This window comes from Mastomys coucha, unplaced genomic scaffold (assembly GCF_008632895.1).
Source record: "Mastomys coucha isolate ucsf_1 unplaced genomic scaffold, UCSF_Mcou_1 pScaffold1, whole genome shotgun sequence".
NCBI classification, from domain to species: Eukaryota; Metazoa; Chordata; class Mammalia; order Rodentia; family Muridae; genus Mastomys; species Mastomys coucha.
In genome coordinates this window covers 84,390,605-84,417,531 of record NW_022196891.1, presented here as the reverse complement: position 1 = coordinate 84,417,531, position 26,927 = coordinate 84,390,605, and the positions used below count along the sequence as shown (strand labels likewise).

The window sequence follows — 26,927 nt, the reverse complement described above, 5'->3', positions numbered from 1 at the left end:
GATCACACACACACACACACACTAGCAGAGATCACACACACACACACACACACACACACACACCCCCTGTATGGTTTCTTTTTTCAATGGAAAAAGTATACCTTTGGAGTCTCTTTAAGCCATCGAATTGCTATTCCACTGGGACAATCCTATGACAACTCAGGAGGAACAAGTCTACAGAAAGGCAAAGTGAAGGTCTTGAAGCGGCTGGACAAGGGGAGGCCAGTGTCAAGCTCACTAGCAAACTGGAGCTCTTCCAGTTGCACTTGTCTGGCTTTTCCTCCACAATCCCAATAACAGCTGCTTTATCCTCACTAATAAATTCAATAAATTTCAACACTTCTATTTTTGTTCTTATGACAGTCATAAGCTTAACTTTTTGTAAAAAGTAAAAAATAAAAAAAATCTCTGCCCTCCTTTTATCACTTATGTGCACATGAATATGTATGCCCATGTGTAGAGGCCAGAAATCCACCTCAGGGAAAGTTCCTTAGGCAAGTATTCGTCTTCTGTTTTGGAATGAGGTGTTTTGTTGCTGGCCTAGAGTCACTGATGTAGCCGGGGACTCACGAGTGTGTGTCAGCCTCTGCTGCACCAGGATCACAGGCACACATGCAGCACCAGGATCACAGGCACACGTGCTGCCAGGCCCTGATGTTACGTCCTTACATATTAGACCACTTTACCAACTGAGCTCCTTTTGGTTCTGCTTTCAGGAATTTCAGCTCACTCACGTCTCTTATTTCATCCCACTCATGCCCTGCACATGGGGAGCTCTGGGCTGCCAATCAGCAGGAACACAAGCTGATTGGAGGCTGGCCCCTCTTCTGCCTCACTTCAGTCATGGGTGGTGGGGCAGCTACAAGCAGCTTGGTCTGTTATTCAGGTGTCATGGCTAATGTAAAACACAGCAGTTATGATTTTAATTTAAAACCAATGAATGTCTTAAAGGCAGCCTTGTGTCTTTAGTCTACCTGAGCTGTTTGTCTTTGCAAAGCACAAGGCTGAGAGCTAATTCCTTTTGGAGAAGGAGAGAAAGGCACTGGGGCACTTTAAAGGCAATCCAGTACCCTACGAACACATCTAAAGTTAAGATATTACATTATCCTTTGGTAAGGCCCTGTCTAAAAGCTGCTAGTGACTAGCTCAGCGTATCTGTGCCAGCTGCAACTTACAAGAGAAGGAAATGTAGAGTGGCTCAAGGTTTTGCTCAGCATCCTCAAGGCATCCGGGAGCCAGGCATCTGTGCTGCAGTCTAGACTCTCCTGCCATCTAAGCAGACAAAGGAGCAAGTCTGCTTGGGTTTCTCTGTTGAGAACAAGTGAGGATGGGGTTTCCTCTAAGGTAGTCTACTAAGCACACGAGACCCGAGTCCTGGAGACCTTTCAAGACCCGAGTCCTGGAGACCTTTCACTTTTGTTTTGCTGTTTAAATAAACTGCGTCTGACTTTTCCCTATTGTTTACTGCCAGACAACCTCTCAAATGGTTTCAGTGTCGGAAACTGAACATCTTAGCATCTGGAGGGAAGAAAAAGAAATCAACAACAACAAAACACTCCAAACAAGACTATGATGACGAACCCCACGGAGAAGCACCTTGCTGGAGAGGAGAGTGTGGCTTTGACAGGGGCTGACAGCACAGAGGCAGGCCACATCAAACACAATAATACTACAGGCAAGACAACAGGAACTTGTCTCTTCGATGCATGCATTTACAAAGAGAGGCTTTTCGGAGCATTAGGCCTTGCAAAAGCTGCCCCCTGGACACAATGTGTTCCCAAGGCCTGGAACGAGTTACAGAGAGAAGACAAGCAGATGTGACCATGGCTCTAACATTTGGCAAGAACACTCACTGTCAGTTGGGACAATATCTGCCTGGACAGGGCATCAGCTGCACAGAAGTGAGCCGGGTCTGTGGTGTCACTGGAGGAGTGCCCGGGTGGCAGAGGGACAGACAGTGCTGTGAACCACAACCCCATGTGACCACCCCCTCTAGACTAACATGGCCCTCCCTCCGCCTTATCCTTTTGGAGACACGTGTCAGTATGCCTCCACAATTCACACTGAACAGAAGGGTGGCTCAGTTCTGGCCCCATGCACACAAGTATGAGGAACTCTCAAGCAATACTTTAATAGGACTAGGACTCAAAATCCTTGTTTTCCAGTATTTTCTTTTAAAGCATCCCCTTCCCATGTGTACTTGCATGGGTACGTACGTGTGCACGTACCCATGCAGGCATAGTTCAGAGGTTGGTGTCCCCCCTCAAATGCTCTCCACCAAGTCAGGCTCACTGGAGCTGCCAATTCAGTCTAACTAGGCAGCCTGCTTTAAGGATCTCCTGTCTCCACCTCCACAGAGCTAGGATTATAGACCTGGTTTATATATGGGTGCCAAGGAGTCCGAGTTCTTGTGCTCATGATGGTGAGCAAGCCCTTGGTCTACTGAGCCTCTTCTGTGTCAGTTCTCCCAGGACAGATAGCAAGTCTCCATTTGGAATTGTTAGTTTTAGCTCTGATGCCTTCTCTCTCTCAAACTTTATCACTTGGCTTCCCATTCTGCCTCATGGCATGCCAAGGCTCCTTGAATGTGTTTCGCTTTAGGTCAGTGCCCTGAAGGAGATGCCTGGTCGCAGTGACAGACCTCAGCTGTCCTTGGCATGATCATCTCACTGAGACTCTTCCCACATCTTAGTTCCTTCAGGGACAGGTTACTGCCTGCATCTTCCCAGGTGTTCACATTCAGGACAAAACCATGAGCTCACCACAGGGGCTCTTTCTAAGAGTCCTGCGGTAGCTTCTCCCATTGGAAACTCAGCAACCTATGTCTACTAACCCTGCATTCTGTTGTCCAGAGCTCTGTCCCCAGACATGGGCTCTCCCTGCCAGCAATACAGCCCGTCCCAGCTGCTACTCATATGTCTGTCTGATGTGTGGGAGCCAGCTTTCTGTGCTCACTGTGGCCAAGCGCCTTTGGAACCAAGTGTGAAATATCCATGCAGCAGCCTTACCAGCAACAGCTCCTATTCACCCCGGGGGGGAATCCTACCTGGTCTTGACCCATTAACAGAGAGGGTTTCCTGAATAACGGGAGCAGGGGGCTGAAACTGGCCACCTACAGCACCTAGCTATGCATGATGGCTCACATCTGCCCAGCACTCAGGAGGCTGAGGCAAGAACACTGCCATAGGTTAGAGGCCAGCTACAAGGTGACTTCCAGGTCAATCTGAGCTCCAGTGAGACTGTCTCAAGAAACAATTTCTACACAATATTTTAAATATCTCATATATACAGGGTCCTTTTATAGTACAATATGATGAAAACTAAAACAAAGTTTGGACAAAATGTCCTCCAAATATCGACACCTACTGTACTCCAACAGTGACTGCTTTATTTACTCTTCAGAGTATCATCTGTTTAACTTCTCTTCGATAGACCTGAAACTAATGCACACAAACAAGGAAACCCACATATGTGCAGCGTAAAAGGTTGTGACAACTGTGGAGGGATATATTGGTGACTGCTTTTGTGTGTTAGCATTTTATGGGGATTTTTCTTCTTTTTTTGCAACAAACCCCTAAGAAGACATGATACACACATGAAAAACCAACCAACCAACCAACCAACCAACAAAACCAATGATTGATAAATGCAGGTTGTTTGGGCAGAGGGTGAATCTGTGTCAAAGGCTGTTTAGCTTCCCGTTATAGAGGCTGGGAGTAACTTGAGAAACCATGGTCTGTTGGCCTGTCCCTGCTTAGCTCCTACTTCAGATTGTCTGCTACATCTGTGAAGAAGACCCAAGCCGCCATGTTTGCCAGTCAGTACTGGCGAAGGATACTCAACACTCTTTAACATGCCATGTTGCTTCTCTTTGGCTTGGTTTCCATACATTCAGAAATTGTGTTGACTAGTATGGGCTTTAAATATGTTGGGGGAAGATTTTAGATACTCCTATATAAAATATGTGGCCCAGATTGTATACAAGTGACAGCTATTGCTTCTACTGCATGACCAACACAACACACAAGCATGCGATGCAGTAAACTATCACATATGCACTTGATTGTATCAAAGTTTGATTAGGAAAGAATAAAGGTCATTTAAAATAACAATTATATTGTTATTTCCTGGAAAACAGAAAAGATTGTTTCTTGTTTAGCATTTGGTGTTTGCTTTACCTATATATATAATAGCACATTAGAACAAAACATCCATTTTTTTATTATTGAAAAGCTGACAAGTCCTTGGGTCTGAAATCTACTGACATTCTCAGGTAAGCTCACTACCATGGGTTTGCTCTTGGTCAAGACTCCATAGCATAGACATGTCATACTTTCTGTCTTGGTGTATTCTGTACATTATGAAAAGCCTGGCTTGGTGACGGACACCTGTGACAACCGTCTCGTGTGTCCCGTCCACAGTCTGGGTGACATACCTTGTGTGTACTGTCCACAGTCTGGAAGAGCATTCTTACTTTTGCTCCATCATTATGCTGCACAACACTGGGAGTGGCTACCGTAGCAGGGCGGCACTCACTGGAGGGTCTGAGGTCGCTGGTGAACACACTCACCTCTGGAGGGAAGAGCTACCTGCACCTACAGGGACTACCATGGAAGTATGTGCTCCATACCTGTCTAGTTCCTATAGAACCTCTGCTAGTTGGCCACCAAGGCTATGTGTCAGTGCTAACTTCAGTGCAGGAACAGTCTATTTACTCTCTAAATTGCCCTCCCTTGGAGAGCTGGTTCCTTCTCACTCACGGTTCACTCGGGGACACGAGGGCCATCTTCCTCTTCTCTCAAGCATTCTGAGCCCATGTCCCTCCAGATTCTTTCCCTCTGTATCTACATCAGTGTGGCACGTCTGTCACTACACTTACCAGAGATGGCAGCCTCCAGTTGTTTTTCAGATCAGAAGGATCTGTCAGTTGACCGTGGGAAACAACTCCAGGCCGGTGGCCATGTCTAATTCTCAACCTAACAAGATGCTGTCGGCGAAATCAAACCGCTGGGAGGTTGTGCCCCCCACATAGCAACGAAACAGGAATTTTAAAGAAGTATTTCTCTAACCATTATCTCAATTCATTGGAATGCATTTAAAAATTAACAAATCTTCAACACTTATTAGATGCTAACCAAAATGCAGAGTGAGTCAGGCCATATTCTCTGAAGCCTCCTCTGCAGTTTCCTTGCATGACTAGGCTGGGATACTCTACCTTCAGACTGAGCACTGCTTTGGTTTTAGGCCCTGTGCAGTGACTGTGGCCACTCAGAGGAGTCCCAGTCATGTTGCTGTTGAAAGTGCACTTGCCAAGTAAGTAAAAAAGCAAAGGGAAACAGGGTAGCCTTTTATCTTCATACTGACACGCTGTTTAAATAATGGATAGAATGTTGGAAACTTGTGAGAATGTAACCAGATCTTTGCTTTTGAGTCTGTTCATACTACTGTGTGAAAACAAACTTAACTGAATCTTGATTAAATTGCTTCCTAGTGAGAATCTACTGGAATTAACTGACCTGCCACCTCTCTTACATGACCATTTTGGGTTCGTCCTGCAGAAATTGCCCAATCTTTAGGAAAAGAAAAAGTGTATTTCTGCTTTAAGCTGTGGTTATCAAGGCACGGGCTAACATTCTGCACAGACTATACGCCACGAAGGCAGTGGGGACCACATCTGATTTACTGAAGAATATTTCCCTCAGCAAGCACATCCTTGTTCATATCATATGCTTATAAAATAGTAATTGAGTGAAATTTAACTAGGCATGCCCAGAGCTTACAAGAGTTTTCTCTTATGAACCATTTATACTTTTATTGATTGTAATCTCACTAACTGTAAGCCCTTCCCTACAGAAACAGAAACATGCTAAGTGACTGTCTTAGGCTGTGGGGTAATAATGCCCTGTGTTCACTTCAGGGGCGTTTAGAATATACACTTGCACCATAATTCTATAGTGTTGGCATTTCTGAATAATCTTGCATCTGAGTGGAGGTCTGTGGGCAGAATGCTTTCAGTTTTGAAACTCAATGCAATCAAGTACAGCGAAAGCGAGAGCGTCGGCTTACTCCCGGGACTTGTTTTGACACTGAAATATTTACACCAGTCTCCTTTATAACTTCTCTATCCAGGTCTGTTACTCCCTGCATTCAGAAGCCTTATTTTCAGTGTTCATGAAGGAAGACACCATGCTACAAGAACCATTTTCAAATACAAATCATTTTTTTTCTTTTCTCTTATGTATACTACTTCTGGCAGACATACACATCTGTATTTTTTTTTTAATCTCAGATATTACATGCTAGATGATCAGCTATCCAAAGAATTATAATTTTATGTTTTCATGTTTTTGGACACACATAGCAACTTTAATGGTCTTTAGGATGTTAATGTAGAAGACTAAGCAGGTTTCCACAAAAACCAAATGTAAGGTTTTAGGAAGCAGGCAGATTAACTGCGAATGACCGTCCACTCTGCTCCTCCCACCACACACACTATGGTGGGACTGAACCTAGGGCCTCACACACTATAAGCACGTGTCTACAACAGACTCGCATCCCCAGCTCAAGATAACTGACTTCACTGGGGTTAGAAATATGATTTGATAAATTACCTACTGTTAGCTCAGGAACACTGTTCAACCCTTTCCCTTCTTCTTCATATGTAATGGGGGATAGCCCGAAGATCTGCTGCACGGGGTAGGTTTAAAGCAAGGACAATTCAAATGCACTCAGGTTTTCAGCTACTATGAGAATTCTTGTGTGATGGCACATTCCTATACTCCTAGGATTCGGGGGCTGAGGACACAGGGTCTCGGTCTGTACTATACCAGAGGACTCCATCGAAGAAAAAAAGAAAGGAGGGTTTCTTTCTGAACTGAGGAAACATTTTGTCAGTTCCGTATTCATTCATTCCTCCATCCCTCCCAGTCTGTATTCATTCATTCCTCCATCCCTCCCAGTCTGTATTCATTCATTCCTCCATCCCTCCCAGTCTGTACAGTGCTTAGGATTGCAAGCCCAAGAACCAAGGAACCAAATTCAATTCTTGCTGCTTTGTTTGCTGTCGTAGGCAATGCTCAACTCCTTCTCTGGAAAATGGAGAGGATAAGAAAACAAATCTCATAGAGCTGGCAGGCACAATGGTGGTATGCTTTGGAGACTGCTGGCTGGCATGTCACATAAAATAAACACTTCCACGTGCTTGAGATGGAAGATCTTCAATGCTGTTCAAACACAGACATATTAAAACTGATAAAGGATTTGGGCTAGAACTATCAGTATGAACCACACTTGCTACCAGGAACACATGAAAAGAGAAGAAAAGAGAGATCCTAATTGGTTTCCAGAAAAGACCCAGACTCAAAACTATGCCATGGCAACCGCAAAGCTTGTGGTAAAGGAACACTCTGGAGTCAGTGGAGTGGCTGCCTCAAGTGGGCCAACTCGGTAACCATCAGGAAAATACCTGATGGACAGAGACACACCCCTGTCTCTAAAACAACAAACTCTGCTCTGCAACTGAGAGGAAGGGCCAGAGCCAAGCCTTCAGCAGGCCTTCTCTGCATCATCTACACCATGCAGTATTCAAGTGGTCAGAGAAGAGGAATTCTTCAAAGAAATAATCCTAGATGGGCAAACCAAAACAAACCAGGGGAATTGTCAACATTCGCCACTGCTCATGGACAAGTGGCAGTGAGCAGTGAGCAGCAGAGCCAATGCATTGCAAAAAGAACTGAATGAGTGACAACACACATGTCCCTTTGTCAAACAGAATGCCACAAAAGAGAAACCTGAGGACTGGCTTACTAGATCTAAATGTCAGTTTCAAGGGCAAAGAGGGTAGAGGAGTTCACCTAATGGAGCCAGTGGGAAGACAAGGCAGGCTCCTACAGGCGGGGCTGGCTATGCACATGACAGTCATCTTGACTCCTCTTGTTTCGTGGATTCAGATTTTACTTACCAGGTTCATGCCAAAAGGCAGGAAACAAAAATAACTGAGCTGTTTCCAAAACCTTGTCAGTTTTGGGTCCAATCTGATGTCTACAAAAACAACAACAACAAATTTAAGAAAACAGCATACATATGGAAGGAGAATTTGTTAAGTGTAAGGAAATTAAAGGCATTAAAGAATAAAATCAGCCGAGAAATGTGTGACTGGGATGTATATTCACACATGCTAATGAGTTCTTTACTGTTAAAGTCAACATGATGGTGTTACTAAGACTCTGTCAGAAGCTGCCAAATAATTTGATCAGTAAATGGACGAATGACCTGAACACCAAGCAAGTGCAAATGGCCAACACATGAAGATGTGTTCTATAGCTTCAGCCATCAGAAACATGCAAATGGAATGTCCACTGAATGCCCAGCCTGCTCCAGTCAGGAAGAAATACATGGCAGTAGATGCTGGTGAGGATGGCAGAGAAGACCCCAGTGCATTACTACTGGTGGGAATAGAAATCAGCATAAATTCCTCAAAAAACTAAACATAGATGACACTACTCCTGGGTACATACACAACGGAATCCAGGTCATCATACCCCACGAGATATGTATATATGTATGTATATACATATACACATACACACACTCACGCACATATACGCACACGTGTGCACGTGCACACACGCGCACACACACGTGCACACACACACACATGTGCATGCATATTGCAGTGTCATCCACAAAAGCCAGACAATGGCTGCAACCTCTCTATCCACCAGAGAAGGCGTGAGCACAATGGGTTGTAATAGAGATTAAATCAACAGAGATGCAGGACAATGTACGTAAGAACACCGCACAGAGCACGAGCACTCACAGTGAGAGCAGCACACTGCAGTCCCATACGTGGAAGCTATCCTAAGACAGGAAAGTAGGAGAAAAACCATTTCGAAGGAGTAAGGCAGCCAGCAGGAGGCTAAGGCTTAGAGTGGCAAAAGGCACGGGGGTGAAGACAACACTTGTCAAACACATGTATGGAAATGCCCAAAGAAAACCCTGGGTTTTATAAATCAAGCATATGCTGATAAAAAGCCTGTGTTTTAGAAGTGAGCTGGCATAGTCAAAGTGTCATGTCTAGCAGACAGGATGTGCAGTTGGTGAGGAGACATATGAGAGGAGCATGTGCACGCACACTTGCTAATGAATTACTGTGACTGTTAAGGTACGGGCGACGATGTACTAGCATCTCCTCTCCGCCATCCTCGCCAGCATTTGCTGCCACCTGTCTTCCTCCTGACAGCCACTCTGACTGGAGGATGAGGGAACTCCAGTGAAGTTTTGATTTACTTGTTTCTGATGGCAAAAGCTGTTGAACATGCTCCTGCGCGCTGGCCACTCCTCCTTCCCTGGCGCACTTTCTGTGTGATTCATTAGCCCTCCTGCACACTGATACTTATCTAAGAGAGCCAGAGCTAGCCGACTGGCAGATACGAGCTCTGGCTTTTCTTAGCATTTCTCCATATAAACATTTGTCATGATAACACACTGAAATCACTTTACCCCCAAGCCCCATTTTATCTTCTGGTCCTTATGTTTACAAGTTTGCAAATATGGAGTCGCCATAGCCCTTTTCAGGCTCAGTGAAGCAGACCGTTCAGAATTTTTAAGGACTGACTTTGAAATTCAGCTAAGCTATCCATGAGGCTTGTCTATGCCCTTTAGTTTAGGAGCATGCCTATACTATAACATGCTGTTTAAAAAAAAATTATGAAAATCTTTATCTGAGGTTTATTGTCCTTAGGAAGGAGAATGAATAGTTTTCACTCCATCCTTCTAATTAGTAATTTAAGCATATGCTCAGCATTTAACTCTAAATGCTTGCCTTCTCCCCAAGCTCTAATACAGCTGTCCAAGACTTGAATGCCAGAAAACATTTAAATATCAACATCTGCTGAATTATGTTAATTTAGTGTAATATAATTGGGCATGAGTTGGAATTGAGCAGAAATATATGAAATAAACAAAGGTAACTTCCCATCTGTAGCCTGGTACACAAACGAAATCAATATGGAATGTATGGAATGACAAAAGCATGTTTATTCCCAAAGAGAAAAGGTAAGAGAAAAAAAGAAAGTACTAGATATAAAAAACTTTGATTAAAAAAGCAAACCAACAACTATGTAAACAAGTTTCAAATTACTTTTAAATTTATTTTGTATTCATCTAATAATTGAAAAATGGTTAAAGTGATAATTAAGTGCTTAATATTTGAATTTTCATATATTATTAAGTAAAATATTTTAATTATAGATACATGGGCATTAAATTTACTCTGATGGATAACTGCTGATCTATTGTGACCCAGTGGGTTTGATTTAGACTCCACACACATAAGACAGCACTGCAGATGGCAGAGATTTTCGAGGTGGCGATGGATTTAGTAGGTGGGAATGCTGAAATGAACTTGCCCACAGGCTCAACTTCTCTGGACAGCTAACTGACACAGGCCTCCGTGCTGACCTGTGCTTACTCTGGAGTGGGAAAGACACCAACTATCAGGCAGCCGCCATATTCCCAGGCACTCTCCATTCAAGAATTAGGGCTGGTGCTGGTCTGGGGAAGTATTTTGGCATAGAAGCACACTCCGTCATCAGCCCCAAATGCTCTGTAATGAAGTGACAACCAGGGCTGCAGGAGTGACACAGCCTTGCGATGCGACTCTGCAGGTGCACCTTAATCATTTCCTAGGGGACCCATCTCTGGGAGCTAAAGGTTAGATCTGTGTCGATGGCCACTTAATCACTGGGCCAATTTGGAGAGTGCCAACTGTGAAACAGACACCTGTCCTTAAGGACATGGACTTCACACCATAAATGTCTTTCAGTTAGGGGTCGCAGGAACAGCTCACACATGCTAACAATTTTCCATCATTAGTGACCACAGCCACATCCAAAAGGCATCCTTGGGGACAGAGCCTGTGCACATGTCTAGGCATCTGAAAGCATCTAGTTCATCCACGGGAGAAAGAGGTTGCTACGTGATCAGAGCTACACTGAGAGGAAGTGCATTTTTAGAGTTATATTTACTACACAAGGACACAAAACATAGTTCCAGTTGGTAAGCTTGCTCATTCTCTGTGGGTCCCTCAGATCCAACCAAAACGCAACAGTTCAACATTCAAATTGGCTAATTTATTTGGTATAACCATAACTTAAAATAACCCTCTCCAGTCATTCATTTAAAATCTTGGCAAGGAAGGTTAGAATTTCAGGATGCCAAAGGACAGGAGCCATGAGCACTGGCAATTTGTGCACAGTGTGGTTTTATAAAATACAGTAATTTGGTCGTAGAGTGTAGAATGGGAAAATTAAACCCCTCAAAAGCCATTTTATGTCGCGCATGTGGGGAGCTCCCAATTATTCTGCTCTAACTATCGCTAGCCCTCAAAGTTATTCAAATGCTCTTTTTAATTAGGACACATATATAATTAAATGAATTCCAATTAAACAAATATGGAATGCATACATTCTAATTAAAGTGAACATGTGACTATTTTCTATTAGTTTGGGCATGCACACATAAGAATGAATGGAAATCACTTTGAGAGGGTTTTCTCTGAAGGGCTGAGCAAACCTGTTTACCACAAATACAGTCTTCCCCTAGTTTTCAATTTGGGACAAAAGGTTATACAGGACGATAACATTTTAAAGTCAGCGTTTAAAGGTGGCCCCAAGTCACTTTCTGGGCATATAAAATATCAACTAGCCAACTAGCATAACTTGTTTTAAAAGCACAGTGTTAAATAGTTACAACTCCAGTGTGACAAGGACAGGTCTGTTTAAAATGCTAATATTCTAAGAGGATGGGACACATACACGCACACGCACACCCTCACACGCAGTCCCACATCCTCATGTAGTCTCTCACCAGTAACCCTCCTCCCATTTACTAATAGCTGCTTAGAGCTGTAGTCGATAATACTTTCATTTATTTTTGGCAAAGCTGCAAAATGACAAATAGTTTTGTATCTGTTGCAAATTAGGTTTCCTTTCCAAAGGACAAACGGCAGCATGGGGAAGATGGAGCACATGGCATCCTTGAACATCTTTGGAGCTTTAGAAGATCAAATAAAGAGCAGCTGTAATTCTGTCCCATCTGTGGCCACACGGTAACAGGCCTTGTCTCGTGGAAGGAGTGCAGCCAAGGTGAAGCAGACAGGAGGCTTTTCTTACTTGGATAGGGGTGGCAGACATGAGCAAGTGTAGGAAATGGAAGTGTATGACGGGTCTACTGTTTCTCAGATAAAATCTACTGTCTTCTATTTTTAATACATTTTTATTTTAATCTACTAACTGGGCAAGAGGATAGCAAAGAATCACTCTCTCCATCTAAATATGAATAGATTATGTAAGAAATTAGAGCACACAGTATGCAAGGTTATCAAATCATGCAACGAGAACTAAGTGAACATGTACTGTTAGGAATAAAGTGAAGAGATCTCATAGAGATGAACAGATTAAATACTATCAGCAATAAAATATATTTTACTTGATTCAAATAACACATTGATGTATTAGATAGTTTTTTTTTCTAGGTGCTTCTTATGAGCACATGCCAAAATCCAAACTTTCTAAGAAAGAGGGGAAAAATCTCATCTCACTACAAACGTCTCCAGGAACGAAGAGAAACATCTTGATACAGTGGGAATAACCAAGCTGAGCTGCCACAGCTCTCAAGCTGGCACATGGCTTCTCATGGCAGAAGACACCAGTCATCAGTGTAAAGCTCTGGGAGAGAGAATCGTCCCAGGATGTCACATGACTGAGTCTCAGGCATCCCTGCATGCCTGTGAAAGTGGCTTTCAGTCTGGGAGAGTGAGACTGAAGGTTTTCTCTGATGCTACTCAGAAGTTTTTACAGAACTGGGGACATATTTAGCTGTAACTTTAAATAAGGGATAGCATGGGGAAAGACAAGTCATTTTTAAAGAAGCAAACCTGTCATGGAAATGCTGAGATGTAAGATGGTAACACAGAGGGCATTTTTCCACTGGCCATCACTGATACAGGCCCCTCCTCTTTGAAGATTACTGCAGAAGGGCCTGGGAGCAGAAACACCCTTAGTTGAGGAAAGACTGGCTGGGCGAGCCTCTGGACACAGGATATGTTTTGGGACTTTGACCCTACTGAACCATGTCCTTGAGGTATGTAAGCTTGGGTGGCTGCCTCTTAGGACTGCTCAGCTGTGCCTCAAGTGTGGAATGGCAGGGCTCCATCTGTCTCAGACATCTTTCCTGAGCCTGGGGATCAACTCAAAATGAATGCTGCTTCTTTTGTGTCTTGCTGTCCATTCACAAGCAATAAACTGCTTCACCTAACGTTGTGAATATGTTCTGGCTCATTGGTCACAGAAAAGGAGGGACCTACACTAGATTTACAAACTCTGAAATAGTCTGAGCATAGAAACTTTGGAGGCTGAAACAGGATGGCTCTAAGTTCCAAAGAGATTCTGCTACTTGCAGAGATCCTATCTCAAAACATCAAAACAAAAACCTTGGGTGCAATGATCAAGGGTTTCGTTTTGTTTTCACTTCAACAGACACATGACTCAACAAACGTCATGTCTGCTAATTATTAAAATCTGAAAGTGATAAGAAGTTCTAAAAGTAACATTTAAATGTGCTTTTATTCAACTGTTTTGAAAGTTTCAGTTTTTTGAGTTTTCACTTATATTTTGAAAGATTTGAGATATGTAAAAATAATCAAGTGGCACAAAAACTATGATGTTCATTAAACATTAGACAAGAAACAATACAAGTAAGGTGAAGCTTCATGGCAGAAAATGGACAGACAACACGGAGCCAATTCAAGACTGAAGGGAACAAAAAATTCCAGTGTGGGGATAGGACCCCAGGAATCTGAGCACAGCGCCCAGCCAGAGACCACTGTGCCCAGGACCTTAGTTCAAGGCCGGTGGGCAGCACACGTGTGACTGTCTCCAGGTCAAAGTAACCCCTCTGCTGCAAAGGAAAACCCAGGTCTTATGCCACTGTGAGTGAGAAGATTCAAGGAGAGAGAAACAAAATGAAGGAACACTGGGGGAAGGTGAGCTACAATCACTGTAGGGCAGAATTCCAGGGAAACTCATCAGATGAGCACCTGAGGGGATTCCGTGAGGAACACTTCCTCACCCACAACTGGGACACATCTGTGGTGTGGTAGGGTGCTCTGAGAAACAACAGGAAGCAACAAACTGACAGGCGCATTAGAGGAACACCATCAACGATATTGACGATCAGTGAATCCATAATTTAATTTACAGTAGGTACTAATGCGACCCGTTGTCATTTTATTAGTGGCCACTGGGATATGACAGGATGACACATTATGATGAGCACTGCTGCTGTAAACAAGCAGGACAGGGATGCCTGAAGCACTGAGTGAAGGTAAGAAACCTCCTGAGGAGCACGGACACAGGACAGCTCACAGAAGACAGCACAAATCTTACAGAAATGAGTGAAGCAGAGCGGTGCTCCATGCCTCAAGTCCCAAGATTAAAGATACTGAGACAGAGGGAACACTGTGAGTTTGAGGCCACCTTGCACTACCATGTGGGGCCCTCTCAAACGCAGACAGTGAGTGAGTGAAACTGTTAGGTGTGTTTAAAGGAGATCTTACCTACTGCCTCTTTCAGTTCTTTGTTAGGCACAGCATCTTCTCATGCCGGGAGAGGACAATACTGCCATACTCAGCAATGTAAAGAGCATAGAATATGAACCAGAGTGAAGCCAAGGGAGATGCAGGAGCCTGCAGCAGGGATGCAGAAGCCTCACACTGATTGCCCTTAGTAGCACTGGTACATATGTGAGCAGAATTCTCTACAAAGATTCCTAACATCTCCCAAGGTGCCCGGGCCCAAACTGTAACTTCACAGCACTCGGCTGTGTGTTGGGAGCATCTCTGAACAATGCCCACTTTAAGCGTGTGTTGCAGTCGAAGCCTGAGCACCTCAGCCTTGACTCATGCCTGGGAGTTTATGCTTCTGTACTTGCTTGGGACATTTTGGGAGTAAATGGTCCCGCAATGCAATGACTCACTCAATACATTATAGTTCTGTTCTCTAGCCTTTATGTTTTTCCCTAAGTTGAAAAAGGCAAGTGCAGTCACTCATCCACAAGGGTTAAGAAAAGTCAAGATAATATTAAAATACTATGAAAGAAAATGGGCTTCAGGAGAGGAATGTCGAATACTATATATGAATTGGAAGGTGAAGGATTTTCACATTGCATTTAACAAAGATTGAGAACAAAATGTAAGCTTCAGGCTCTCCTTGTATTTATGTTCACTCTTCCATGTTGCCCTGCACTTTCACATTAGTGATCAGAAGATCCAGTGCAGCCACTAATCAAGAGAAAGAATAAATATGAGGCAATGTTCATGGAGAGATGTCTGGAGACACAAGTGTAGAAGTTAAAAAAAAATTCTTTTGAAGATTTGGGTTATAATATTGAGAAAATTGGCCACCAGTGCTCCAAGAAGTCAGCTTATGTTTGTATTTATACCTGTTGTATAGTTGTGAAGATAAGACAATTGTGTACTTGTAACAGAGACATGTCATGTATGCATGTGAGAGAGAAAGAAAGACAATGGGAGAGGGGGAGGGAAGAGGAGGGGCTTAAACATAGAGAAGTAAGGGGCCTCCAATATGTAAATAATGGAGGCAAGAAGTGCAATTACCCAAAACTGGAAGATGGTGGTGGGAGTGGACATGAAACCCTGAGGTAACTCAGTTCCAGGAGAGCGAGCAGTGTGACAGAAGTGCAAGGGTCTGCAGACATGCAAGCTCCCAGAGTTAACAACCCTTTCTTTCCCAGAGAGCTCAAGGGAAAGAGTGCCATGGAGCACAACTACGACAGGGGGCAGAAAGCCATAGGGGTCGGGGGACAGGCTTATCCCTCCTTCCCATACCTCCCCTCTTATTTTGTAGTGGTGCTGGGAACAGACCCCAGGCTCTCCTATATAGACATGCTCTGCCGAAGGACTAAATGCCAAGCTCCTGTAGGCACTCTCAGTCAAGTCTTTATTTCCTTCTGGCTGGTGGCCCGCCTTGCCACTCTCACAAGTGTGGAAAGGGCCGGTCTGTCTCAGGCCCAATGAGGTCTCACGTCCACTGTTCAACAGACTGAGTTTAACTTTTTGAGAAATTCTTACTAAGCCCAAGGTATGACGGTTAATTTTGCCTCAGCCAATCAGTTTTAGCTTTTTAGTGGAACAGAAACACTGAAGGTGAGAATTCTTCCCAACGTAGGATCCCTGCTGGGGATTATTATAAACAAATTCCCTGGTCCTCCTGGTCTGGACCTCGCACTAGCTCCTTTGCTGTTGTGCTAAACACCAGCATAAACAACCTGAAGGAAAGGAGTTTGTTTAGATAACAAGTCCAGGTTACAGCCCTTCAGTACTAACAAATCAAGGCAGTGGGAACCTGAAGCGACTGGGAATGTCACACCCACAGTCAAGAGCAGAAAAGAATGCACTAATTGATACAAGCATGCTTGTGCTCAATTCATTTTCTTTTTCATAAAGGTGAGGTTCTAACCCAAGGGCTGCTATTGTCTATTTTCAGTTAATTGTTTACAATTAATATAATCAAGACAATCACCATGCTCACAGATGACAACTCTTTTCCCAGGTGAGTTTCCAGTGTGCTAAGTTGACCTGGCAGTCATTCTGATCAATATTCAGTCAAGAAAGATAGAGTTTTTGCTCTCTGAGTAAAGATGAAATCTTCAGAAGTACAGGTGCAATCTTGAAAACACACTGTCAAATGTAACCGCAGACAATCCTCGGCATTAGGAAGGGGAAAAGCAGACAACTTCAGATGAAAAAGAGCCTAAATGCATTCTTTGGATAAAAACCTATTTCCTTTCATTTCACCGGCTTTAAAACAATTTAACCAAAAACGGCATCTTTTTATTCATCACTGGGACCCCTGACATGGGTTCTGTTAAACACTACATGACTCACAAGGTCTCACAGTTGTACAGAGTGGCTCTGAGCCCATGAGCACAGGGAGCATCCGCACGCTTACCTGCTGGCTGTCTTCACGGAGCAGCTTTTCTTGTGCCCTCTTTCTGCTCGGTTATCTCTCAGAAGCTGGTGCTGCACAGAGTGTCGGGACGAAGTGTAAAAACAAAAGAGTTTGTAATCGCAGGGACACTGGCATGCCCAGGCATGTAACTTTCTTGCCACTCTCTTTGCCAATGATGCCAGGGTCACTGGGCAGAAATGCTAAGGAGGGGTGGCAGGCCAGGGGGCAGCCTGCCCTTGACAGCTGCAGTGACTGACCTCATGGAGCATGGAGCTTAGTTAGGTGTGTCCCCCACCTCTATGCCCACAGTGACAACACCCTCTGTTGTCTAAGGCTTTGATTGTTAGGCTCAGCGGCCAGAGTTTTGAGGCTGATATGAAAGAGCTAATACTGTTTCTTATGGACCTAAGCCTGTCATATCAGAAAATACAGCAAAACGGTCTCTAAAAAACTACTGGCTTGTATGTATGCATGTATGTACGTACATGTGTGTGTATTCGTACATCCTCCAAATGTCTAGACATCCATGCCCCTTCATATTTGCTTTACTCTAACTGGAAATAAAATAGATGTGGAAAACATTCAACATCCTTTCACTATGTCCCTCGTAGCTTTACTTTCATACATAATGACTATGAAGATGCAAGGCTGAGCTCAAACGCACAGCACAAAAGAAATCAGCCTGAGCAGAGGAAGTTTACCAGGGGCTGGCACATAACAGAGGTGTGCTCAGCAAACCCTCAAGCCATCTGTTTCAGTGACACAGTCATCAATACAAATTGCACCCTCAGACAGTGTCTGCACCCTCAGACAGAGCCTGTACCCTCAGACAGTGTCTGCACCCTCAGACAGTGTCTGCACCCTCAGACAGTGTCTGCACCCTCAGACAGTGTCTGCACCCTCAGACACAGCCTGTACCCTCAGACAGAGCCTGCACCCTCAGACAGAGCCTGTACCCTCAGACAGAGCCTGTACCCTCAGACAGAGCCTGCACCCTCAGACAGAGCCTGCACCCTCAGACAGAGCCTGTACCCTCAGACAGTGTCTGCACCCTCAGACAGAGCCTGCACCCTCAGATGGAGTCCATTGTGCACTTTTCTAAGGTCTAATCTTCACCCATAAGTCAGGAACCTGGGACACTGAACTGTGGAAAGAACGGGGCCTGAGCTCTGCAGGTGTGACGATGGTCACAGTTTGTATAGACTGAGTCAGGAACCTCTCAAGGGTGACTCTTCTCAGCAGTCCACACCACCACAGAGAACTGAATGCTGGTCTGGCCACTTTCTAGACAGCCCAGACCTTCGTTCCACCCCTAGTATCCAAGGATGTCTTAGCTACTTGAGTTCTTCCAAAGGATCTACTCACTTCTACCCAGACCGTGGCCATCCTAGTCCAGACCGCGGTGTTCTCACGCCACAGCCTCCTAGATGGTCTCCCTGTCTGGGGCCTTGCTCTAGTCCACACCATTCTGAGCTGTAGTCAATATGAGCGTTCCTAAATGCATCTCATTTATTACACGTAAAATAAAATTCAAAGTCTTCTGTCAGGCTACCATGGCCCTTCATAATTTGCTTACCTCTCGACACGAGTACCCTGCTGTGCCCCTCCTCCCGTGGTCTACTCTCCTTACTTCCTCAGATCCACCCCCCCCCCCCCCCCCCCCGCTGTGCCCCTCCTCCCGTGGTCTAACCCATGGTCTACTCTCCTTACTTCCTCAGATCCCGGCTACCAGAACTCTCCTTTGGGAGATGGACTGTGCCTTTGTTCACAGTGGCTCTTTACTTCAGTGTTTCAGTTTATCTGCATCTCCAGGACTTAGACTGTTCTGGAACATTTTTAGTGCTCAATAGACATTTGTTGAATGAATGAATGAATGAATGAATGAATGAGGCAGTGAAGTAGGGCATGAGATCTGGTGTATGATATGTAGCTGAAGCCATAGCTCATTATTGCTACTTATAGAAAATAGTGACCATTTATCTTAAGTCCATTAATCTGAAAGCATTTCAATTTAGAAACACTTTATACCGTGAACATTAAATTGGTTCTGAAAATATGAAAAAAAATTAATTGCTTTGGCATTTCTAAGTCTAGTGCCTTTAAGTCTATATATAAAGCAACATTTGTGACACAGAGAACTCAAGGTGAGATGACAAAATCCCCTCCGTCATCTTAAGATTCATGGCAGTTAACCTCATTTTAAGATCAAAGTCACTGGAACTATTTTCCTGGGGATGGCATTAAAACAGTTTAAAAACTTAAAAAGTTCAGTAAGAAAAAAAATCTGTGACAACTTAGATTTGAAATTGTAACCATGATGGCAGGCTGTACCAACCTGGTCTGGGAGGTTTTCAGCCCACTGTCGGGATGAACACAAAGTTGATGATACTGACTCTGAACTTGCCTCTACCTCTTCTGAGTAGATCCATATAAGAATGTGTTCTTATCCTAAAATCCATGCTTTTGATGGGTATGGTATAAAAAAGACAAATATTGCAATAATGCAATTAATACACAGACTCCATCAAGAAATTATTTCAGTTTACCAATAAAATCACAAATCAAGGCCAACAATAAATTTTGAATGAAGTTCAGATAAAAATGATTTAGATGCCTGAGCCATGAGCATGTTACTGCATGAAGCTGAATACTTGGAGGACACTGAGAAGGCTGGCTGCCTGCTATGTCTGAAGAAGAGCAGCAGGCTGCACGCTCATGGTGAGAGCGGCTGCAGCCGCCGTGGAGCTTCTATCCGTGTCACACAAGGTCACGCAGGGGTCATGACTCAGTGTTATCCTGGTTAAGAACAAAGCTTATCTTCAGGCCTTCTGATTGTGGGGCTTAAGCCATGTGGAGCTACAACTCCCTACCAACACCTGCCATGTGCAGGTGTCCATTAGAAAACGGCTTGCATGAAGACAGCCACAAAGTCAACATGCAAAACCATGACACATGAGGTTAGGGCTGGTGAAGCCGACCACAGACCAGAGGGTTACTTGTAGCTCGTAGCTTCCATGTGTACAAAATGGGAATCAGGATTTTCTGAGCTATTCATGTTTCCACATAACTATTAAATCTCATCAAAAGGAAGAGTCATATTCCTCTTTTACTGTTGCTACAGACAAAGTATGCCTGGTGAAAAGCACTTCTGCTGACACGCCTTTGTCGGGAACCCCTGAATATCTGAAAAGCTATTTCAAGTCTCTACAGACTTAGCCTTTCAATGTCTTCAACATTAGAGAGAATGGAGTAACATCTAAATCATGATCAATGACTCAAAATGTCAGGTTGTAAGATGTTCACAGAGGAAAGCCTCAGAATCTAAACCCTTGTGCACACCAGAAATATACACACACATGCAGAAATGTAGACAAGCATGTGCATGCACACAGTGATACACAGATGTCCCCTCTTTCTTTCACATGAGTGGCCTTCTAGGATCCTTGCTTATCTATCTATACAGCTACTAACACTCATTAGCTTTATGTGCATGCAGACCATCAGTGACTGAGTAGAAAAATGATGCTGCTTTCTACAAAGACCTTTGCTTGTAAGAGTAGCGAGCATGTGACAGATAATAGATGCAGTGGCTATTCCTGGTTGTCAACTTGACTATATTAGGAACGAACTACAATCCAGAATTGGAGGGCACATCTGTGATCCAGATCTTGAGGCTGGAAGACATAAGTTTCTGACCAGGAGATCTTGAGGTATAGTGGCCATGAGAAGCTTAAGCCCAGGCAAGGTGGTATATGCCTTTAATCCCAGGAGATCTGAGTTCAAGGTCAGCACGGGACAAAGCAAGTCCCAGCTCCATGAGTGGTGGTACACGCCTTACTGTGCGCCACACCTTCTGCTGGAGACTTACATGAGGACATTGGAAGAAGGAAGACTCGCTCTTTGCCTGCCTGCACATCTATTGGAACTTACTTCTAACAGAAGACCAGCTGAAATAAGTAGCCTCATGGGGCTGAGCAGCTACTAGATCCTTGGATTTCCCATTCATAGCTGACCATCATGGTTGGGTTAGTTGAACTACAGACTAAAAGTTATCAGGCGAGCGCCGCGAGGGCAGGAATGGAACTAGTCCCCGTTTACGGTGGCTTACCTGAGCTGTGGGAAGTACACCCGGAACTCGGTTCTCACAACCAATTAAAAACCAGGGTCAGGGTCAGGGTCAGGGTCAGGGTCAGGGTTATCACAAAAAATTCCCTTAATCCCAGCACTTGGGAGGCAGAGGCAGGCGGATTTCTGCGTTTGAGGCCAGCCTGGTCTACAGAGCGAGTTCCAGGACAGCCAAGACTACACAGAGAAACCCTGTCTCGAAAAACCAAAAAAAAAAAAAAAAATTCCCTTAATATATAGAGACACTATAGGACTCTAGAGGACCCTGACTAATGCAACAGGTGACAGTGAAGTTACATCTAAGAGCGGCAGAAGCAAAAGCATGCTAGACAGCATGAAAGAACAGAACAGGAAGCTGGAGAAAGGAGTGAGGCGAGGGTTTGGAGGGAACTGAATCACTACTGTCATTACTCTATGCTGCTACATAGGAACAAGAAAAAAGGGGAGTGCACGGCAAGACATTCATTCATCACAGTTTAGAACCTGATAGTCCTTCTGTTCACCGTGCTACAGTTAGGTGTTTGTTGAATTCAGGAATGACCATGCTTCACCATGTCAACGCTATGCACGAGCCTATTGCTATCAAGCTAACTGGTCCTCACTGTGCAGGTTCCATAGCCGGCTCCTCAGTACCTGCTGATAACTATGTCGATACCCAGAGTTATGCTGTCCGTGCCTTGACAGTCACCACTGACACACACTGAGGGGTAAAACCAAGCCGTCTAGGTGACGGACCTACTCAGATGATGCTGTTCTGCCACCACACTCATACTGTGAGCAAACTATTGCTTCAGTGTGTGTGTCCTTTCCAATTCAATGCTTTTGTACTTCTGTGGCCTCGGGAACAGTGTCTACTGCTGTTACACTAAAGAGAGCTGTGATATGCTAGTAAAGAAAAGCCACGCCTGTTAAGATAAGCCTTGCTCAGGTAGGAGCTACAGTGTCTTTGTCAGAGCTTAATGAGTCAAAGGTTTGATGTCTGAAACAGAATCAATCTCTCTCTCTATCTCTGTCTGTCTGTCTGTCTGTCTGTCTGTCCCTCTCTCCCTCTCCCCCACCTCTCTCTTACACACACACACACACACACACACACACACACACACACACACAAGTCACAACCTGACTGATGAAGACCTTGGGACCAAAAGTCTGGAGGAAACTAGCTCTGTACTTCCTCTAAGAATACTGGACAGTATTAACAAACTTAGTGTTTGAGTCTACTTACAGAACCAAGCACCACAAATGAAAACATTACCTACAATTACTAATTAATAACTTAGTGAGTCAAGATAAAAATGTGGGATGCATACTGAAGTATGGCAAAAGGCCAAACTAAAAATTAGTCCAAAGAATTATGCCTAAAAAATGAGAAGAGACTGGTGGTGCCTTTCTCTCTAGAAGCTAGGGGTGACAGATGCGCTCCCCACCCCCTCTCTCTCCTGGCCTTTTAGGGCTCTCATGCTAGATAAGTGCTCCTCTCCCAGCCCCAGCCCCTTAGGGTCCCGTGAACTTTCAGAGAGTGGTTTCCTTATGGATCACGTGACTAAAACATAACTCTATCATTCAAAATAGCAAAAGCTCTCTCAAGGAGTCAAACACTAGACTAAGTTTTATAAGATTTACCACAATCTACCTCTAAATAATATTAGCATGTTTTAAGGAGACAATGAACACACTCAAGAGCAAGGCAGAACACCCAGTTCCTGCCAGCCCCACTGCTCACTGCACTGCTGAGTACATCAAGCAGCTAGCTTAAACCAAACGCCCGACACAGGGCAGACTTAGAAGAAATCAGGGCCGCCCCTCAGCGACAGCCAGTGCTGCCCCATCTCACACGGCTTGCCTTTACTTGCTGACTTGGATTTCTGGGCTAGCCCACTGCATGGATGAGGATGCTGAATTCCTGGTCCTTCCATCTTAATGTCCAAAGCATTGGATTACACAGGCATGTGCAGTCACACCCAGTGTTTCCTAGTAAAGTCCCACATGTGACCCACTCCATAGAGGCTTCCCTGCGTGACTCAGGACGGTGGCAGTGGGAGGAATCTCGGATGCATGCTGAGGTCAGTGTTAAGCCCCGGCACAATTGACTTCTTTTACAATAAGCTGCTCTCTCTCTGTTGCCTTACTATCCCAGCAGACAGACACATTGAGGGAGACGGTTGGTCCTTACCTGGCCGTGCTCGGTCCTGGCCCCAGGGCTAAACCAGTGGCTGTGGAGAGAAGAAGAGTGGTGAGCTAGCCCTCCCAGAAGCACTTGCTCGCCAATGAACAGTCAGCAGCATATGCTCGAAGGAATTTGTTCATACCAGCAACAGAACCTTAAATATGCTTTATTTTAATGGATATTTCATGTAATTCTAGACTTACACCAATTTTGACAGGAATGTAAGAGTGCTCATAACCCAGTAATTTTCAATTTAATAAGCAAACGGAGTTAGAATTACATTTCCATTTAATTATGTTAACATAAACTGCTGGGACTGTGTTCATTTTACAAATCAATTCTGGTTATAAAATCTACAAATGCTATCATTTGCCACAACTTAATTATAGCATCATTATGCCAAATTATGACTTTTGATTATTGGAGTTACTTAAAAAAGAGTTGAAAATACAAGAATATCCTGTTCTGCAGCTCTGCACTCAGGATTAAGACAAAAAAAATCCCAGTTACAAATCGCAGACCACCCACTTTGTGCTTTAGATCCATTCCTTTCACAGCTAAGCAGTTGGGGTAACGGGTCAGAACAAGTTCCTGAACCCTGAAGCCATAGTCGCAGCACAGTCAAATCTGCTAGTTCTGCCACCAAGCCCAGCTCTTTCCCCAGACCCTTCATAGATTCTCAGCACATTTGTCCCGGGAGTGCTTGTCAGCTGCATGCATGCCTAGTACTCTAGTAGCACAGTAAATATGTAGGTGTGGAAATTGAAGACACTGAAAACACTCAAAACGACAAAGAATACTTGTGACTGTAAGTGCCTTTAGCATTCCAAGAACAGTGTCTTTACATACTACAGCCTCTTTATAGAGCCTAGGGAGCCAGGTGGGAGTGACCAGCCTCCACAGGAGCCTTCACGGGGACCTCCACAGGGGTCTCCACAGGAGCAGGGCCCTATCTCCTTTAGCATTTCTCCACGTCATGGCTGGTAATGTTCCCTGGCAGGCCAGAACCACACTGCCACGAGAAGGGACACCTCACTGGTGTCAGTGTGCTAACACTGGATTAGCTACCAACTGGAAGCAAACTTTCACTGAGAGCTCCATTGACAGGTTGGCCAGGATTTCCTTTCTGCCGTGGATTGTTTTAAAGCAAAGTATTTAGAGATCACATGTACACCCAGTGAATCACTTCATAACAGGATTAAAGCAGCAGTGCCATTTCTCCCAGCTCCAACACTCAGGTGCAAAAATAGCTTTTGGTCTTTTCCTCTTGACAAACATGCTACGTTTTATAAGAACATTGCATAGTGGTGGTGTGTAAACGACGTTAGGTTAATGGCTGGGTTCCTGTCAGTAGAGATCTACTCCTCCCTAGCTCCTGACAGTGAGGTAAGAGGAAGATGTCCTATCATCACTAAGTGACCGAGTGCCCCTGCCGCACGCCTCTTCCTTTCTTCCCTAGCTGGTGTCAGCCTGGCTTCTTCTCTGCTGTGCTTTAGTGCTTTCCCTTCAACCTCCTTTAAATAAAAGTCACACCTTTGTCAACATCAGTGATAAAGATGGAAGTGGGGAGGTGCTGTCCAATGCCTACCCTATTTTAAGAGTTCAGCTTTCCTACAGAATTTTGAGAAGTGTGTGATGGTTGTCTGTGACGCATGCTGGACCCCTACCCCTTGCGTCTGGAAACTGGTTAAAGGCTCTTCTATGAACTCTTCTCTCAACAGTTTTCTATTTTCTGCCTTCAAGAATCTGGGTAAGGAGATTCAAAATAAGTTTTCCAAGAAGCAAAAATCCTGAGAGGCAGTTTGACCACTGAAGAAGTTACCCGTGGGACTTTCTGTGGGATTCAGAGCATAGGGCAATGTAACTTGGTGGGTTCTGGAGGGATTACTGGGGACCGGGCAGGAAGTTCCCAGAGCTGGGATGGGAGGGGCTGAGATTACAATGCACAGGTGGGTGGAAGGAGGAGGATGTGAATAATACACTGGCAAAGAGGAGGAAGGAGGGCAGGAAACAGAGGTGATGGAGAGTGGGGACGGCCCGGGACAGAGGAAAGGATGACTAGCTCAGGAGCCAGCATCAGCACTGCACAGAAGACGCTATTTCCTCTGACAATCGAAACTGTAAGAAAGTGGGTGAAGGAAGGCGTGAGTGGCCAGGCTATCTGAATGGGTTAATGAACAAAGGCTGTGAGTAAGGGCTGAGAGCTGGACAACATCAGAAAAACCAAAATTCTACAGGCTGGGGGTTCTGGCTGCTTTCGCTCCGGAGAAGCCAAGGAAGCGCATTAGTGCCTGAGCAGTACATGAAACTCACTGTCCAAGTGGGGAGCAGACCTGTCCACGTGCTGCCCTGAACACTCATGCCAGTCTCTCTGCAGTGCCCTTGGTCTCAGGAGCACCCCATCAGCTAGACAGTTAGCATCTAACCCCCCAAACTCTGGGAGGTGGACGCTTTGCAAACAAAGACACAGGCTCAGAGAGAGGAAGGCAATAGCCACAGATTTCCTAAGTAAGTAACAGATGGAAGTCAAAGGTCAGTGCTCTGATTCTGCAGCCATGCTCTTCCAGCCTCCAAGCCTGTGGCCACTGACAGAGATGAGCAGCTGAGAGCAAGCGGACCAAGGATCCAAGTGTCCAAGCAGGTAGTAGGTGGCACGTAGCTCTCTAGCAAGGAAGACACTTTACTGGGGTACTGGTGTGGTTGGGAGAGGGTGGCCTCCATGTGCACAAATACCCGGGCAGACTTCAAGGCTTCCTCTTCTAAAGCATCAGCTCACACCTGTCTATCCTTCTACAGCTTCAGCTCACACCTGTCTATCCTTCTAAAGCATCAGCTCACACCTGTCTATCCTTCTACAGCATCAGCTCACACCTGTCTATCCTTCTAAAGCATCAGCTCACACCTGTCTATCCTTCTACAGCATCAGCTCACACCTGTCTATCCTTCTACAGCATCAGCACTGTTGCTCACACTGTCTATCCTTCTACAGCGTCAGCACCTTTGCTCACACCTATCTCAGACACAAGGGTGTTTACTTACTGTAGTAACAGAAACTGCAGTGCCTTGAGAGAGGGACAGTATTAAAGAGCAATAGTTACAGCAATGGCAACAGTGAGCGTGTGGAAGAATCACTTACAGAAGCAATAGCCATGAACTGCTGTGTCTAAAGAGTGCTTGCTGCTGGGAGCCTTCGCCCTGGCTGGGCAGTTCTCATCAAACCCTATCACATCTCCACTGCTCACAGGGTCACAAGGCTGGCATGCACTGGAGTAGCAACTGAACCCAGAACATCAGCTTCTGGGCCCTGTGTCCTTAGGCAACCTCCCCTTTATTTCCTCCAGTTCAATATTCTGAGTTTTGGTAGAGGAATGGCTGGGGTTGTGTTTCTGTGTTGTTTCTCTCCTTTCTGTGACCACAGAACTTAGGATAATAATGAGGGAATGATTTCAATAACACTGTCATAAAAAAATAAATACCTGGAGCTGGGTAGATGACTGAGTTGGTAAGGTCAAGAAATTCAGCAATGAGGAGACTTAGAATGGAGTTCTCTGGGGCTTGCTGGCCATCCAATTTAACAGAACAGGCAAGCTTCAGGTTCAGTTCAC

General features: G+C 44.7%; 1 protein-coding gene across 8 annotated transcripts in view; it reads right to left on the bottom strand.

Moving 5' to 3' along the window:
- The window catches only part of Gpatch2 (G-patch domain containing 2), a 151,218-nt gene that overhangs the window by 11,238 nt on the left and 113,053 nt on the right, over positions 1 to 26,927 (bottom strand). For 6 of the 8 annotated variants that reach the window (XM_031338063.1, XM_031338043.1, XM_031338072.1 and 3 more), the window contains 2 exons: positions 23,329 to 23,368; positions 17,031 to 17,101 (listed from right to left, as the gene is read on the bottom strand). In XM_031338063.1, the coding sequence (XP_031193923.1) occupies positions 17,031 to 17,101; positions 23,329 to 23,368 (111 nt within the window). Of the gene's footprint in view, positions 1 to 15,604; positions 16,760 to 17,030; positions 17,102 to 23,328; positions 23,369 to 26,927 lie in introns of those variants that run through there. The other 2 variants (XM_031338097.1, XM_031338105.1) reach the window with 2 other exon arrangements.